The following is a 13,829-nucleotide window of genomic DNA, read 5'->3' on the forward strand; positions in this document are numbered from 1 at the left end:
ACTATTATCAGATCTGTGTATTTTGCCCATTCTGTTACACACACACCGCACCTAGCTTTAACATTGAGCACATTAGGAGCAGTGTGGTACCATTGAAGGTGTTTGGGAACCTATTCCAAATCATAAAGACCTCAAGGGCGAAGGCACTGACAAGAGAATAAACCTACAAATACCCAATGTGCCATGGAGAGAAAAGGCAAACTCGGCGATATCGAACTCCGAACTTGGTAGTGTTAACCACCAGAGTTTAGAGTTTGAATCCAAGATGAAGTCCATGTTCATGTCTGTTTATGTAAACAAACAAATAGCAGACACTGCATCTATAAGTGAAACAAAACACAGTACAGACTCTCAGCAGAGCTTTAAAACATGATGACTTTGATAAATTACTTGTCAGTGTGCTGAACAGCCTTTGAGATTTTCCTTCCATCAACCACGTGTCTGTAGCTGAGAGATCCATTATGTCAAAGAATGTGGTGGTAGTGGAGGAAAAAATCCAGTACTAGTGATCCTCAGGCTAACCTTCATCATTTGTATAGTTATGTCGAGTAGTATTAGTCATGTGGCTTCAAACAAAAGACAAAGCTGTCGACTGCCATTGCAACTCTACTGAGGACATAGAAAAAAAAGTGGTGCCAGGCACAACAAACGCCGCTTATTTTGGCATTGATCCAGCTGATGTCACTGTGCGCTTTGACTATGCGTTCATAGAAAAGCGCTATATAAATCTAATGCATTATTATTATTATTATTATTATTATTATTATTATTATTATTATTATTATCATTATTATTATTATTATTATGTCATGTCTTTGTGTGTGGTGACGTCAGCATATCAATAGCCTCTATATATGTGGCAAGTTTGAAGTAAATTGAAACAAAATTGATGTTTCTATAGACATTTGAAAATTCGCCCATTATAAGTAAATGGGAGGAAAAAAACGATTGAAAAAATTCATAAAAAATTTGAACTTTGACCTACTTTTACCAAAATATTACCACATCTATTCTAGGTCACTGGTAATCTATAAACCCAAATTGGTGTGAATTCAACCAATAGTTTTGCTGCTACAGCCATTTGAAATTTTGCCCATAATAAGTAAATGGGGAAAAAAAGATTCTAAAAATTCATAAAAATTTTTAACCTTGACCTACTTTTCCCAAAATGTAATCAGGTCTATTCTGGTTCACAGGTAATCTATAAACCCAATTTGGTGTCAATTCAACAAATACTTCTGCTGCTATACTGTTAAAAAACAAACAAGGAAACAAACAAACCAACCAAAAACAATACCCCTTGCCTCCCCTTCGAGAGGTGGGGGTCATAACAAATATGTCATGGAGGATAATGGCCAGAGAAGCAGACAAAACAGCTTCCCCCTCCAAATATCCGTCAAAGTAGGGTTTTACACAAACCAATGAAAGGGCAGTGAGTGTGCAAACGTCTCTCATGGTAGGGGATAGAGGGCAGAGAGGCCCAAATGAAAACAGCACATAGGTGTTAGCTGTGCCATAGGTGGGGCAAACGGGGCAGTTGTAAGTGATAGCAGTGGCAGTAAACACTGCCTGCGGGGAAAGACTCAGCTCAGCGGGGGTGAGTTTCTTCTGGGAGAAAGCCTCAGACACTGTACAGAAGAAGATAAAAGAGCCCTTCACCTTTTCTTGAAGGCTTAAGTTTATGTTGCTGATAACAGCTCAGTCGGGAGCGGATGGATGGTCGTCTCAGGGGCTCATTCCCCCTACAGCTACCTGAATGTCACACAAACTGGCTGGACATTTCTGACAGGTTTTTTCAGATTACTTACTGATTGAATACTGTACAAAAGTATCAAAATAATAGCCCCTTTTCCACCAACATTCCCAAGAACTTCAATTAGCAGGAACTGTTTACCCAGGTAAATGTAAATGTGGTTTGTGTTTCTACTGCACCTTAAAGTTCTGGGATTTATTTATTTTTTTAATTTATAAAAACATTTGAGCCTAATTTGTTGTTGAAATCCAGCAGTATTTCTTCTGAGCATATTCAGTAGGGTGGTCCAATAATTTGAGAAAAAAATAAATTCAATGAAAGAAGTCTAGGCACCTTCCCAAATTGTTCCAAATGTCACTTTATTTTATTTTGCAAAGTTTTAGGTTGATAGATTCAGTGAATGGCAGTGCTCAAGATAGGTCAACCTCTCAATGTATTTTCGATATTGTCATATTGTGATAAAAAATAATCACAATTTTAGAGAACTTCTTTTCTCTCAGATGATTAACTAAGAGTGTCAATCTGACTCAAAGTACATTAAATAACCATTTGCTAAATTGTATTATCCAAAACAAAAAAGGAAACAATTAAAATAAAATATTTATATTTAGAGGGCTAAACTGACAATGCATATACTCATACTTACAGATCTTTGTTTTTCAGCCACTTGTCATGTACTTTCTCCAGCTTTTCAACGGCATGTTTCTTCAGAGCTGTCGGAATAGATGCATTTTGCCACACAACCAAGAGCTCGTCAATTGTCTAATGACTGGCATTTCGGATGGATTTGCTCTCCTTCAAATGGTGGTGGAAACACTGCAATACTTGCTTTACAGTTGGTAATGGTTTGTATCTTGTAATAGTCTCTCTGTCAGCATAGCCAACCAAATAAATTTCATTAGTTTGTCATGTGGATGCCATAGTGAATGATCTAAAGACAAGAACAGTGGAGAAGACGAGGTAGGACGGTTAGAGGAAAGATGACATCTTGAGCACTGCCTTCTTTTCACCCTATCACTTAAAAATTTCGCATAGATACACATTTCATTGAAACACACAAATTGAGAAGGTGCCTTGGTTACTACAATGAAGTTGGATTTTCTGAACCACACTAATATTCAGCAAATATGCTCTTTGGCGTATTTGGACGGACAGACAGGAGGTTGCAAAGCACTTGTTGGGGTGAACCATTTACACAAGGCTCAGCTGAAAATGGAGTTCATCGTCCATCCACGTCTCGTAGCTTCTCCTCTTTTGCTCTTTTTTCCAAATGATCAAAACAAAAACAAATGGTGACGCTAGTAGAAATGGAATGAAAAAGTTTAGAGCTGCAAAGGGAAAGTTGGCACGTTTCCGCCTGAATTACCCAGGTAAAAAGCTTTCCCTCGTCCCTGTTTTTTCTAAATTCAGGGTAAAGTTAAAGTTCCAGCGATGGAAAAGGGGTTAAATACTTTTAGAACTTTGTGCAGTTTTTGTACCTTTTGTTTAGGGCACACTTTAACTGGTTCATACTTTATAATACTGCAACATCCTTCTTGCTTAAGACTGTTTCGTACTATTGGACACTTTGACGTATGTTTTGCACTACTTTGCACCACTTTCTATTACTGCTTTGCCAGACGGGGGCATTTATTTTCAGGGATTCTTTTTTCTGTGTGAAACTCGTAATAAAGAAATCAGTACAGCAGCTTCATGCAATCAGGCTTCATGCACTCGTCTCCTCAGCGGGGCCTGTAGCCGACTCACTGTCAGTTCAACGTGTGCTCATACATCTTTCGGATTCAGTAATCTACTAAATGAACTCTGATCATATAACCACAAACATAAATCACCTTTAAATAGTATTTTTCCACCCTCCAGCAGCAATTGTTTTTACATTTTATGTACCAATTTGGTGTGAATTCAACCAATAGTTTTGCTGCTACAGACATGTGGAATTTAAGTAAATGGGGAAAAAAAAAAGATTTAAAAAATTCACTAAAAATTTTAACTTTGACCTACTGTTTCCAAAATGGAATCAGATCTATTCTGGGTCACTGGCAGTCTGTAAACCCAATTTGGTAGGAATTCAACCAATAGTTTTGCTGTTAGAGTGTTAACAAACAAACAAACCGAACTAAAAACCTCCCCTTTGTGGGGCGGGGTAATAAGACAACATTTGGAGATAAAACATCTTACTTCTAAATCAAAATGAAACACTTGTAAATGACTTTAAATGCTAGAAAAATAGCATTTTGCTAACAAAACGATCCACAGATGCACCATGTCGATGACTCTTAGCACAAAAGAGCAGTTTTCTGTATATATTACATTACTGTGCTGTTGATTAAAATGTAACTTGTTGAACTACACTTTCAGAAAGGCCTGTTTAAAAGCATCAACACAAAAAACTTCAGAAAAATATATAGGCCTATATAGATTTCCTTCTCTTTTACCATTGGAATTTTAGTGACAACAAACATAATGAATAAAAAGTAACACCACAGAACAATAATACAGTACTGTAAACTCAAAGAATAAAATTATATTATAGCAAAATTACACTGCAGTGGCAAACAAAAGTGGGTCTGTAGGGGATGAGAAGATGGTTTATAGATCTTGCCTTCTGTGAAGTTCACATCAGTTCATCCACATTACAAACAATGTCACCCCTAGATAGAAAACGAGGAAAATATGACCTGATATCGTCCAATATATCTGCATCTGCTGCCTGGTCCTGGTCATTACACTCTGTGATCTTATGTTCTGATAAGTCTCAGGCACACTCGGTGTTCAACTAGAATAAGTAAGAGTTATTGAATGAAGTGTGTAACAGTGTGTAGTGTTTTTCGATTTGCCAAAATAGTGCAAAACAGAAATGTGTACTTTTAATGCATTTCTACTTCAGGCCTGGTTACCATAGTTAACACTGCAATACTTCAGTTTAACATTCATTTTTCTTGTGTAAGTAGCAAAACCTGCGACTTTAAAAAATAATCATGAATCGATAAATGGAGCTCCCCTGTGGAAAAAAAAAACCTGGCATTATAGAGCACTGCTTTGACACACAACGCTGCTTTTATAATCTGGTGTGTGGGTTGGACACACAACAAAAAACAGCCGCCTGGAGCTCATAAATCTCAGCAAAGAATCCCAAAGGAGAAAGACTTATTGTGTGGAGCTGTTCTAAGTTGTTTTGCCAGAAGCTGATCAGCAAAGTACACTAAAGGTCAGATACAACCAATTGTTAGATGTAGCTTAGTGGAATTTGTCATGGGTGTGCAAAAAAACTGTCTCATGCAGCTGTGCAACAGAGCTTCGGCTCCAGCTTAAAATGGACTTGACTGTTCATTTCATATAGCGTTGTGCTGATGCGGTAGGACAGAAAAGTCTACATGTTTAGTGTAGTATTTCAAGTAGCACCCACTATATGGGTGCATAAGAAATAAAGCCCCCTCCCCCATTCAGTTCCATCCATTATGTTTAAATGCGATATCTCAGGAACACTTTTAGTAGACAGATTTGGCATGAATGTTCACTATAAAATATTCAAAGGTTTAACATTAGGGTCACTGAAATTATCATTGTTTATGTCACATATAGAATGTTTAATTTCCCACCATTACCATCACTACTATTACCACTACTATTACAACTATTACCCCAAAGGGGAGGCAAGGGGTATTGTTTTTGGTTTGGTTTGTTTGTTAACGTTCTAGCAGCAAAACTATTGGTTGAATTCATACCAAATTGGGTTTGTAGATTGCCAGTGACCCAGAATAGATCTGATTACAATTTGGGAACAGTAGGTCTAAGTTCAAAATTTTTATGAATTTTTCAAATCTTTTTTTTCCCCATTTACTTATAATGGGTGAAATTTCAAATGTCTGTAGCAGCGAAACTATTAGTTGACTTCATACCAAATTGGGTTTGTAGATTGTCAGTGACCCAGAATAGATGTGGTTACATTTTGGGAAACGAAGGTCAAAGTTCAAATTTCTTACGAATTTTTACAATCTTGTTTTTTTCCCCATTTACTTATAATGGGCGAAATTTCAAATGTCCATAAAAACATCAATTTTATTTCAATTTAGATCAAACTTGGCACATATATAGAGGCAACTGATATGCTGACATCAGCACATGCATAGACATGATGACATCAGCTGGATGGATGCCAAAATAAGGTATAATACGTGCAAGGGGCGGGGTTTGTTTTGCCTGGCACCACTTGTTATTACTGTTACTATTATTACTACCACGTCAATAAATAGGTTTTTTCAAAGTAAGATCAATAATAGATTTTTTCAAAGTAAAGTCAATAAATAGATTTTTTCAAACTATTATTACTACTACTATTATAGAGCTCATACAGGTACGTGAATGTAATAATCTTTCTACTAGTAGATGGTATAAACGGCCATTTTTATAACTTTTTGAAGATGAGTAATCACATTTATATTGATGGACAGACAGAGCAGGGGTAAAAACTGACCCAGAAAGGGATGAATCACTAGTATACCATTTAATATTTTAAAACACTTACTTTTTTGGACCAGTTTGTGTATTTGGCTGCACTTTGCCATTATGCCACGTGCTCCTAACCACTTGATGTGATACCACCACCACCAACAACTTGATCTTTTTCCACAAAATGTTATTTTATTTTATTAAACCTAACTGAGAACCAGCTTTCGGTGTTAACCTACTACATCCAGAATGATAAAATAGATGTAAATATTGGTATCACTGTCGTGATCTTACGCTGAATAGGATGCTACACCTGGAAGACTCAGCATCCCAGTAACATTATAAATATAAAGTTTAGTATAAAAGCTGCAGTCTTCAACCTAAAATCGGAGCCACACATTCAGCAGAAACTACAAAAAAAGAACACAGTTTGTAACAACTCAAATAACAGTAAATAAATACTACAGGTCATGTCTCTTCACATTTTACAGGTGCAGGATTTGGAGGAAAAGTGATCTTGCTCTCACACCTTAAGCAGTCTGCTATCCCTGAAATGCACCTGCCCGAGACCCTTCAGCTGCAAAATAAGTTTCAATTTTCAGTGAATCTCCAGTCCTCAGCAGACCGTTGCTATTCCAGATGGCCTCCTTACACACTGAACCAGATTAACTCCATCAGCGTCTGCTGCTGCTCCAACTCCTGCCTCAGCTCTCAGAGGATCTTGTCCTTCAAGACACTTCAACACTGATGTACATCATCCAAAAGAGCTCCTTAAGAAAGCTCATTATCAGACGCCTGTGATTCATTACACGGATCAATGTTCTACTGCTGAACGTGGGCGACACTTTAATAGTGCTACAACAACACACTGTAAGACAGCTATCAATTTGTCATCATACCATATTCATATTGTTATTTGCCGTAATTCTGTTGCCGTGTAACTGCTTGTTGCATTCTTTTGTGATTAAGTAGTTTTAATCGAAACAGGACCCAAGTCTGTGGTCAATATTTATAAAAAAAATATGAATAAGATACAAAAAAATAAGTAAATGGTAGTTTTTTCTTCACTGTTGACTTTGTTCTGGTACGCAACTTCCTCCTGATGCTGAGAGTTCTGAATATAATTACTACATATAACTGCTTTAACACACTTATGACTGCCAAAACCACCAACAAATCAATGCCACGTATCCACAGATTGCATCACTCATTGAATAAAGTATTAGCAGGTATTGTATTGTACCATCACATTTTTTCCTTCATCAACAACTCTGTGTTATTTTGACCAAATGTCAAAATAAGTAGCTGTCTTATAATTAGGGATGGGAATCGAGAACCGGTTCTTTTTGATAACCGGATCCCAGTAGCCCGATTCCTTGGAATCGTTTGCCTGCCTGCTTAACAATTCTGCTTATCGATACCGCCTTTGTTGTGCATGTGTGATGATGTCACACCCACGCTGCATTGTTTTGGTCAGAACGTAGCCAACATGGTGTTAAGGTAGAAATGGTCTAAAAAGATGACACCAGGTCCACTGGTAACACTTGCAAAGCTTCCATGTCTTCAAAAGGGTGGAATCCCTGCAGTATCCTCAAACATTTGTCCGCGCAGCATGTGATTCATTTACAGGAATGTCACGTATTTGATATGCTACTTAGCGATGCTTGTGAATGTAGCGGCAGAATGAACGCCGGGCCCAGCTCAGGTTCCGGTGCGGGCAACAAACGTTGTACTAAAATACAAGTTTCCGAAGGTAGGGGAAAGGAAATGAGGTGCAAAACAATGGGAGACAAGCCGAGCCGAGTCGAACTGGTTCGATGTAGTGGAAATGCGGCAATAGAGGAAATGGTAAAGCGTCTTTAGTTTCACTTTCACTGCACGCCCCCCCCCCCCGTACACACTGTATATGTTATATTTTCTGTGCAGATGGAAATATAAAAGACAGTTAATGCAAACACACCTGTTTGTACTCTTTTATTCCCTCACCCAATGAGAATCAATAAGGGAATCGATAAGGGAATCGATAAGGAATTGGAATTGGATCAATAAGCAAACTCGATAATGGAATCAGAATTGATAAATTCTTAATGATTCCCATCCCTACTTTCAGTTCTTTCCAGATTTTGTGTCAATCCTGAGACACACATACACACACAGAGGCCACTTGGCTTTTATAATATAGACAAGCCTCATAATCAAATTCATCCATGCTCACATTTTTATTTATTCATTTAGGAAGTTTATTTGATAGGGACAATGCAAATTACATAGTATAACTTTTGCCTGTTACAAAAAGCTGTAGTAACAACTTTGTATGTATGTACTTTTAAATGCAGTAATGACTTCAGCATCAAACCATGTTTTTGTTTTCCTGAAAAAGCAACAGTTCTTCAATGCGTCTCTGGCTAAAATGTCAGAAAGTGATTAGACGGGATGAGAACTACTAAGAAATGACTTTTAGTCATAGAAAAGTCAAAAGGCTCCATGGCATTAGTTTTCCTCACCATGGGAAATTGGCAGATTGACTCACTACACCCTCTAGTGGTGACATAAATTCCCTGGACCGTCAGAATGAATGGAACACATACAATTCAACACATTGGCATCTTCAGCATGACTTCACTCTTATATCCTCCAGAGACCCAGCAATGCATTTTTGTCCTCTGTAGGGGACAAGGGTTTCACAACTTAAAAAATAAAAGCTGTCCACTGCAAAGGACATCCCAGAAAAAAAAATAATTAAAAAATTCTATCTGAAAAAGTGTAGCATTATGTTTTTTCCAATCAAGACAATTATTTAATGTAAAAAACTTTCCTGGGTCTCAGGAGGACATGACTCTGGAGTGTTCAGAATAGCTAAAGTTAATAGCTATTTGGCTGTAATAAAGAAGGTAAAGAGCAAGACAGTGAGAGACCATTGAACTCACCACAGGATGTTGAGCAGAGTGCAGGTCGTCAGGCCTCCGAGAACAGCTCTACGAAACCACAGGATCTGAATATAAGGCACACCACATGCTTAAGGATAATGGTATCATCATTAAGTATTAATTAGAAGTATAATCATTAAGACATTTGGATTATGTTTAGGTGTGGAAATGGAGAAGTATTTATGGTTTATTACCCAGATCAAACAAACATCCATCTGTGGGCTTGACTTTGTCTTTGTAAGTGTTGGATTGTTCATATTTTTAGTCTTTAGTAATAGTCGGGAAATGTTTGTCACAAATTATCAAGACAAAAACAAAACTCATTCCACTTCAGGATTGATCTCATTCATTTCCATTCACTGGTTAACAATGAACAGTGAATTCAGAACACATCTCACTGATCAAGTCCTTGTTGAGTACTCACTAAAGTAAAACACATAACTGAATTGGATTAAATTTCAGGTGCACGTGTGTTTCAAACTATTCAGGACTCTGTAGTAACTGTTTCAGCCTATTGAACAAACCAAAAAACGTTCTCTATTGACTCCACGGTTTTAGACAACGATCCACCCTCTAATACTGTCATATCAGTACCTGGACTCTTGTATGTTTTGTCTGTCTTGTGTGTCATTTCCTGTTTTATTTTGTTAATCCTCCTCTTGTGTCATGTCTGGTGTCTTTGCTTCCTCTCCCTGATTGTTTCACCTGTGTTGATTACCTGTCTCCGCCCTGATTTGTTCCACCTGTGTCTCATTGTCTTCCCTCCCTTCTGTGTATTTAAGCCCTGTGTTTTCCCCTGTCCTGTGCCAGTTCGTATTCCTTCCTTGTGTTGTGATTACCTACCAGCGATTCCCTGAACCTGTTCGTCTGCCTGTCTGTTCGTTCCTGACCCGGTTTGTTTCCTCGTTTCCTGAGCCTGCCTGATCCCCTCCTGATACCTCTGCCTGATTCTGCCTCACTGGTTTTGACCTTTTGCCAGGACTCACGGTTAGTACTGTGCCTTTCCCCCATGTACCGTCGCCTGTTTTTTGGACCCTCTGTGTATGACCTGGTTTGTCCCCTGACTCTTCTCTGCTTTATCCTAGTCGGGTTCCCCTCGTGTGCTCCCGACCCGGGCAGAGAGATTCCCTTGCTGGTTTCAGACGCCGTGACGAATTCACACAGTCTAACCTGCGAAGACTCCTTAAGGAAACCTTTTTGTGAACTGTTAATTCTGTCCGTGTTTAATAAACACTCTTTAACTTTATTCCTGTTTGTTGGTTGTGCATTTGGGTCCAAGTCTTGTGTCTCTGGTTCTAACAAATACCACACTCATTTCATTCCATCAATACCGTATGAAGGACTACTGTGGCAAATTTATACTGAGGTTTTGCAGACAACAACAATTCAACGAGGTATTGTGCTGCAGTAATAATAGAGTATGCCCTCGTCCTTATGATTTGGATACTCTTTCAGGCATGATGTGAAATCTAAATAGAAGACTTAATTTTGATTGAATTTGCACTTCTGAATACATCAGCTCAGATGAACCCGGCCTCCAACAAAATATGTGCATTATTGTTCTTAGTCTAACATTAGAATGTGATGTTTTAAAATAATTTACCAAATGCGTCTTGCATTAAAACATGCTGAAAGTAGTTTTCTGTTCAAGGCGTTGATTCGACACAAAACATCAGAAAGACAAAGGGCCAGATTAACACAGCCATACTCAATAGTAGTTTTTTTTTTTTTTCTTTTTAGCACCAAATGCCAAGTTAGTGTTGGAAAGGAATGAACAGAGTAACTTTCGTGCCTGAATTAACTGTTTTGGAATGGGAACTCCCACAAATACATCTGCAAACTGTATGAGGAAAGTATGTAAATGAGGCAGACTTGATAACAGTTCCTAGTGACCACATCTGCTTTTCTGAACTGGTTACACGCTAGGATTTTAACCCTTAGGGGTCTGAGCCTATTTTGGCTGATTTTGAATACTTTTGATTCTGCCTTTATATACTATATAAAAGTTTACTAAACCCATGTTTGTATCTTTTTTTTTTCAGCACACCTTCGTCTATCTCATCTACCTATTATTTTTCATGCATGAATTATGAGAACCTTAATCATGACTTTTCCCCCCTGTTTTTATTCCTCTTTAGGCATGAAAAAAATGCAACTGACAGCTTTTTATGGACCTGTTTTTTATGGAGCTGCAAAAATGTTCACTCAAATGGATATGATGCGTTTAATTTTTGAAGCAAAGAAACATGTATTCACTGATATACTGTGAAAACTATGAAATATAAACACTTTTAATGCGGCTAATTTGATGTTTTCTCATATTTAAACATACTCTAATACTACAGGGTGTCCCATAAGTCTCCACACATAGGAAAAATAAACGTTTCTTGACATAAACCATTTTTATTTATATAATATGCTCTATATGACTGCCATTTTGTCGGGAACACATTTCAATGCGTGTCCTCCACTGCTGAAGAACTATAAAGAAGAAATATAAAGAAATACATGTTAGAACCATATATGTATGCAATGTATTATGTCTCCTATGTATGGAGACTTAATGGGACACCCTGTAGTTATTACTCACTTCATGGAGATAATATACAAAAAAGAAATATTTTGCTAAAGAAAAAATGATAATTACAGTCTATTAACAATTGATTTACACTCAAACATGTTACTGCAGATCAGGTTTATCAAGAACAGCAAAGTTACATTTGCATAAGTGTCCACTGTGTTGGCTGATAAAGAACTACAGGGTGGGGAAGCAAAATTTACAATGAACATTTAGTTGTTTTTTCTCAGCAGGCACTACGTCAATTGTTTTGAAACCAAACATATATTGATGTCATAATCATACCTAACACTATTATCCATACCTTTTCAGAAACTTTTGCCCATATGAATAATCAGGAAAGCAAACGTCAAAGAGTGTGTGATTTGCTGAATGCACTCGTCACACCAAAGGAGATTTCAACAATAGGTGGAGTGTCCATAAAGACTGTTTATAATGGAAAGAAGAGAATGACTATGAGCAAAACTATTACGAGAAAGTCTGGAAGATACTATTAAAGAAGAATGGGAGAAGTTGTCACCCAAATATTTGAGGAACACTTGCGCAAGTTTCGGGAAGCGTGTGAAGGCAGTTATTGAGAAAGAAGGAGGACACATGGAATAAAAACATTTTCTATTATGTCAATTTTCTTGTGGCAAATAAATTCTCATGACTTTCAATAAACTAATAATTGGTCATACACTGTCTTTCAATCCCTGCCTCAAAATATTGTAAATTTTGCTTCCCCACCCTGTAAAACAACAAAACCCATGAATATACAAGAGAACAGCTGTAGAATAGCTGTCCACTGTAGTGACCACTATGCATAAAAGGGTTAACCTACTATATAAACACAAAAGGCCAAAAAACACACAAAAAATATAAAATCCGATTTGAAAATTTTTTTTTTGCATAAATAACACAAAGATGCTTAACAAACCTTTTCAACGACTTTAAAAGTGAATAATGGTTCCAAATATTAGGTATGTAAAATCAAAATTGTAATAAATTAAAACTATACTCGAATATTTGACATAAAAGCACATCTTTACTTAAGTGTTTTCTCACAGGGCTGTGACCGTGGATCCCTAAGGGTTAAAACATCTGAGCCTCCATTTCAGACTAAATTACATTCATCCACTAAGTCCTCCAGTTTTGCCACAGAAAACTCGTTCTGCAGCCTCTTTAGTCTGTGTTGCTGTTTCCATGGAGAAACGTGTAAAACCTGGTATTGGTAGAACATTATTAAAATAAACTGGCTGCATCCGCTCATATGTTTGTGAATCCTTAGTAAATTACCCACTGAAAAGCAACCTGTGTGGGTGCTTTTTGTGGACTGCCTAAGTAAATCTGGCCCTAATCCTACAAAACACCCTTGGTTATGACCAATAGGGATGTGTGAAGATACACTCACTTGAACAGTTGGTTTTGTTTTACAACCGCCTACTGTTCCAGTTAACCAGAACTCCTTCAATTCAGTGCACGGAGCATACAGACAAACAGGCAGAACAGGTTATAGCGGAGTTAAAAAACACTTACCTGTGTCTTGTTGTGTGAGATCTGTGAGAAGAGCAGTGGCATCACATTTACAATCCCTCCTGTTGAGACAAACACAGTATAGCAGGTATTCACGCAGACTGGATGGAGATAAAAGCAGTGGCGTCGGCCTTGTCACACTGTGAAATCTGCAGCAGTGATCGAACCAGTGTTGGCAGTGAAGTACAAAGTTTTTATACTGTATCTACCTTTAGAAAAAGTTTATCCACATGTTTATACAGAAAAATAGGAGCATATGCTTCCAATTGACCTTTAATGTATGACAGTTCCCAGTATACTTAACTATATCTTGATCAAAAATACAAGTATGGGTCAAATAAAACAATTAAGCATCGTTTGACTCAGCTGGCCATTATTTAATGGTGTTTTTTTTTTTTTTTTTTTTTTTTTTTTAACATATTGGCTTTTTGATTTTAAGGCTGAGTGGTGTGGTAAAAATTGCCAACAAAGAGCCTCTGTTCCAGGAGTGGATGAGGGAAGTGGGAAAATTAGCGGCATATTAAAGAATGTCATATAGGATGCAGGACAAGACAGAAAAATATCTTTTGAAATGGAGCAAATACCTGGAATCTTTAGATTTCAAAGA

At 37.4% G+C, this 13,829-nt stretch overlaps 1 protein-coding gene across 2 annotated transcripts in view; it reads right to left on the minus strand.

The window, feature by feature from the left end:
• Positions 1–13,829, minus strand: part of LOC115417931 (uncharacterized) — a 121,029-nt gene that overhangs the window by 53,894 nt on the left and 53,306 nt on the right. For both annotated transcript variants that reach the window (XR_003935224.1, XM_030132149.1), the window contains exons 10-11: positions 13,226–13,284; positions 9,130–9,194 (exon numbers count right to left, since the gene is read on the minus strand). Coding sequence is in view for 1 of the 2 variants with exons in the window: in XM_030132149.1 (XP_029988009.1) it covers positions 9,130–9,194; positions 13,226–13,284 (124 nt within the window). In the remaining variant the exon portion in view is untranslated. The remainder of the gene's footprint in view (positions 1–9,129; positions 9,195–13,225; positions 13,285–13,829) is intronic.

This window comes from Sphaeramia orbicularis, chromosome 4 (assembly GCF_902148855.1).
Source record: "Sphaeramia orbicularis chromosome 4, fSphaOr1.1, whole genome shotgun sequence".
Taxonomy (NCBI): domain Eukaryota; kingdom Metazoa; phylum Chordata; class Actinopteri; order Kurtiformes; family Apogonidae; genus Sphaeramia; species Sphaeramia orbicularis.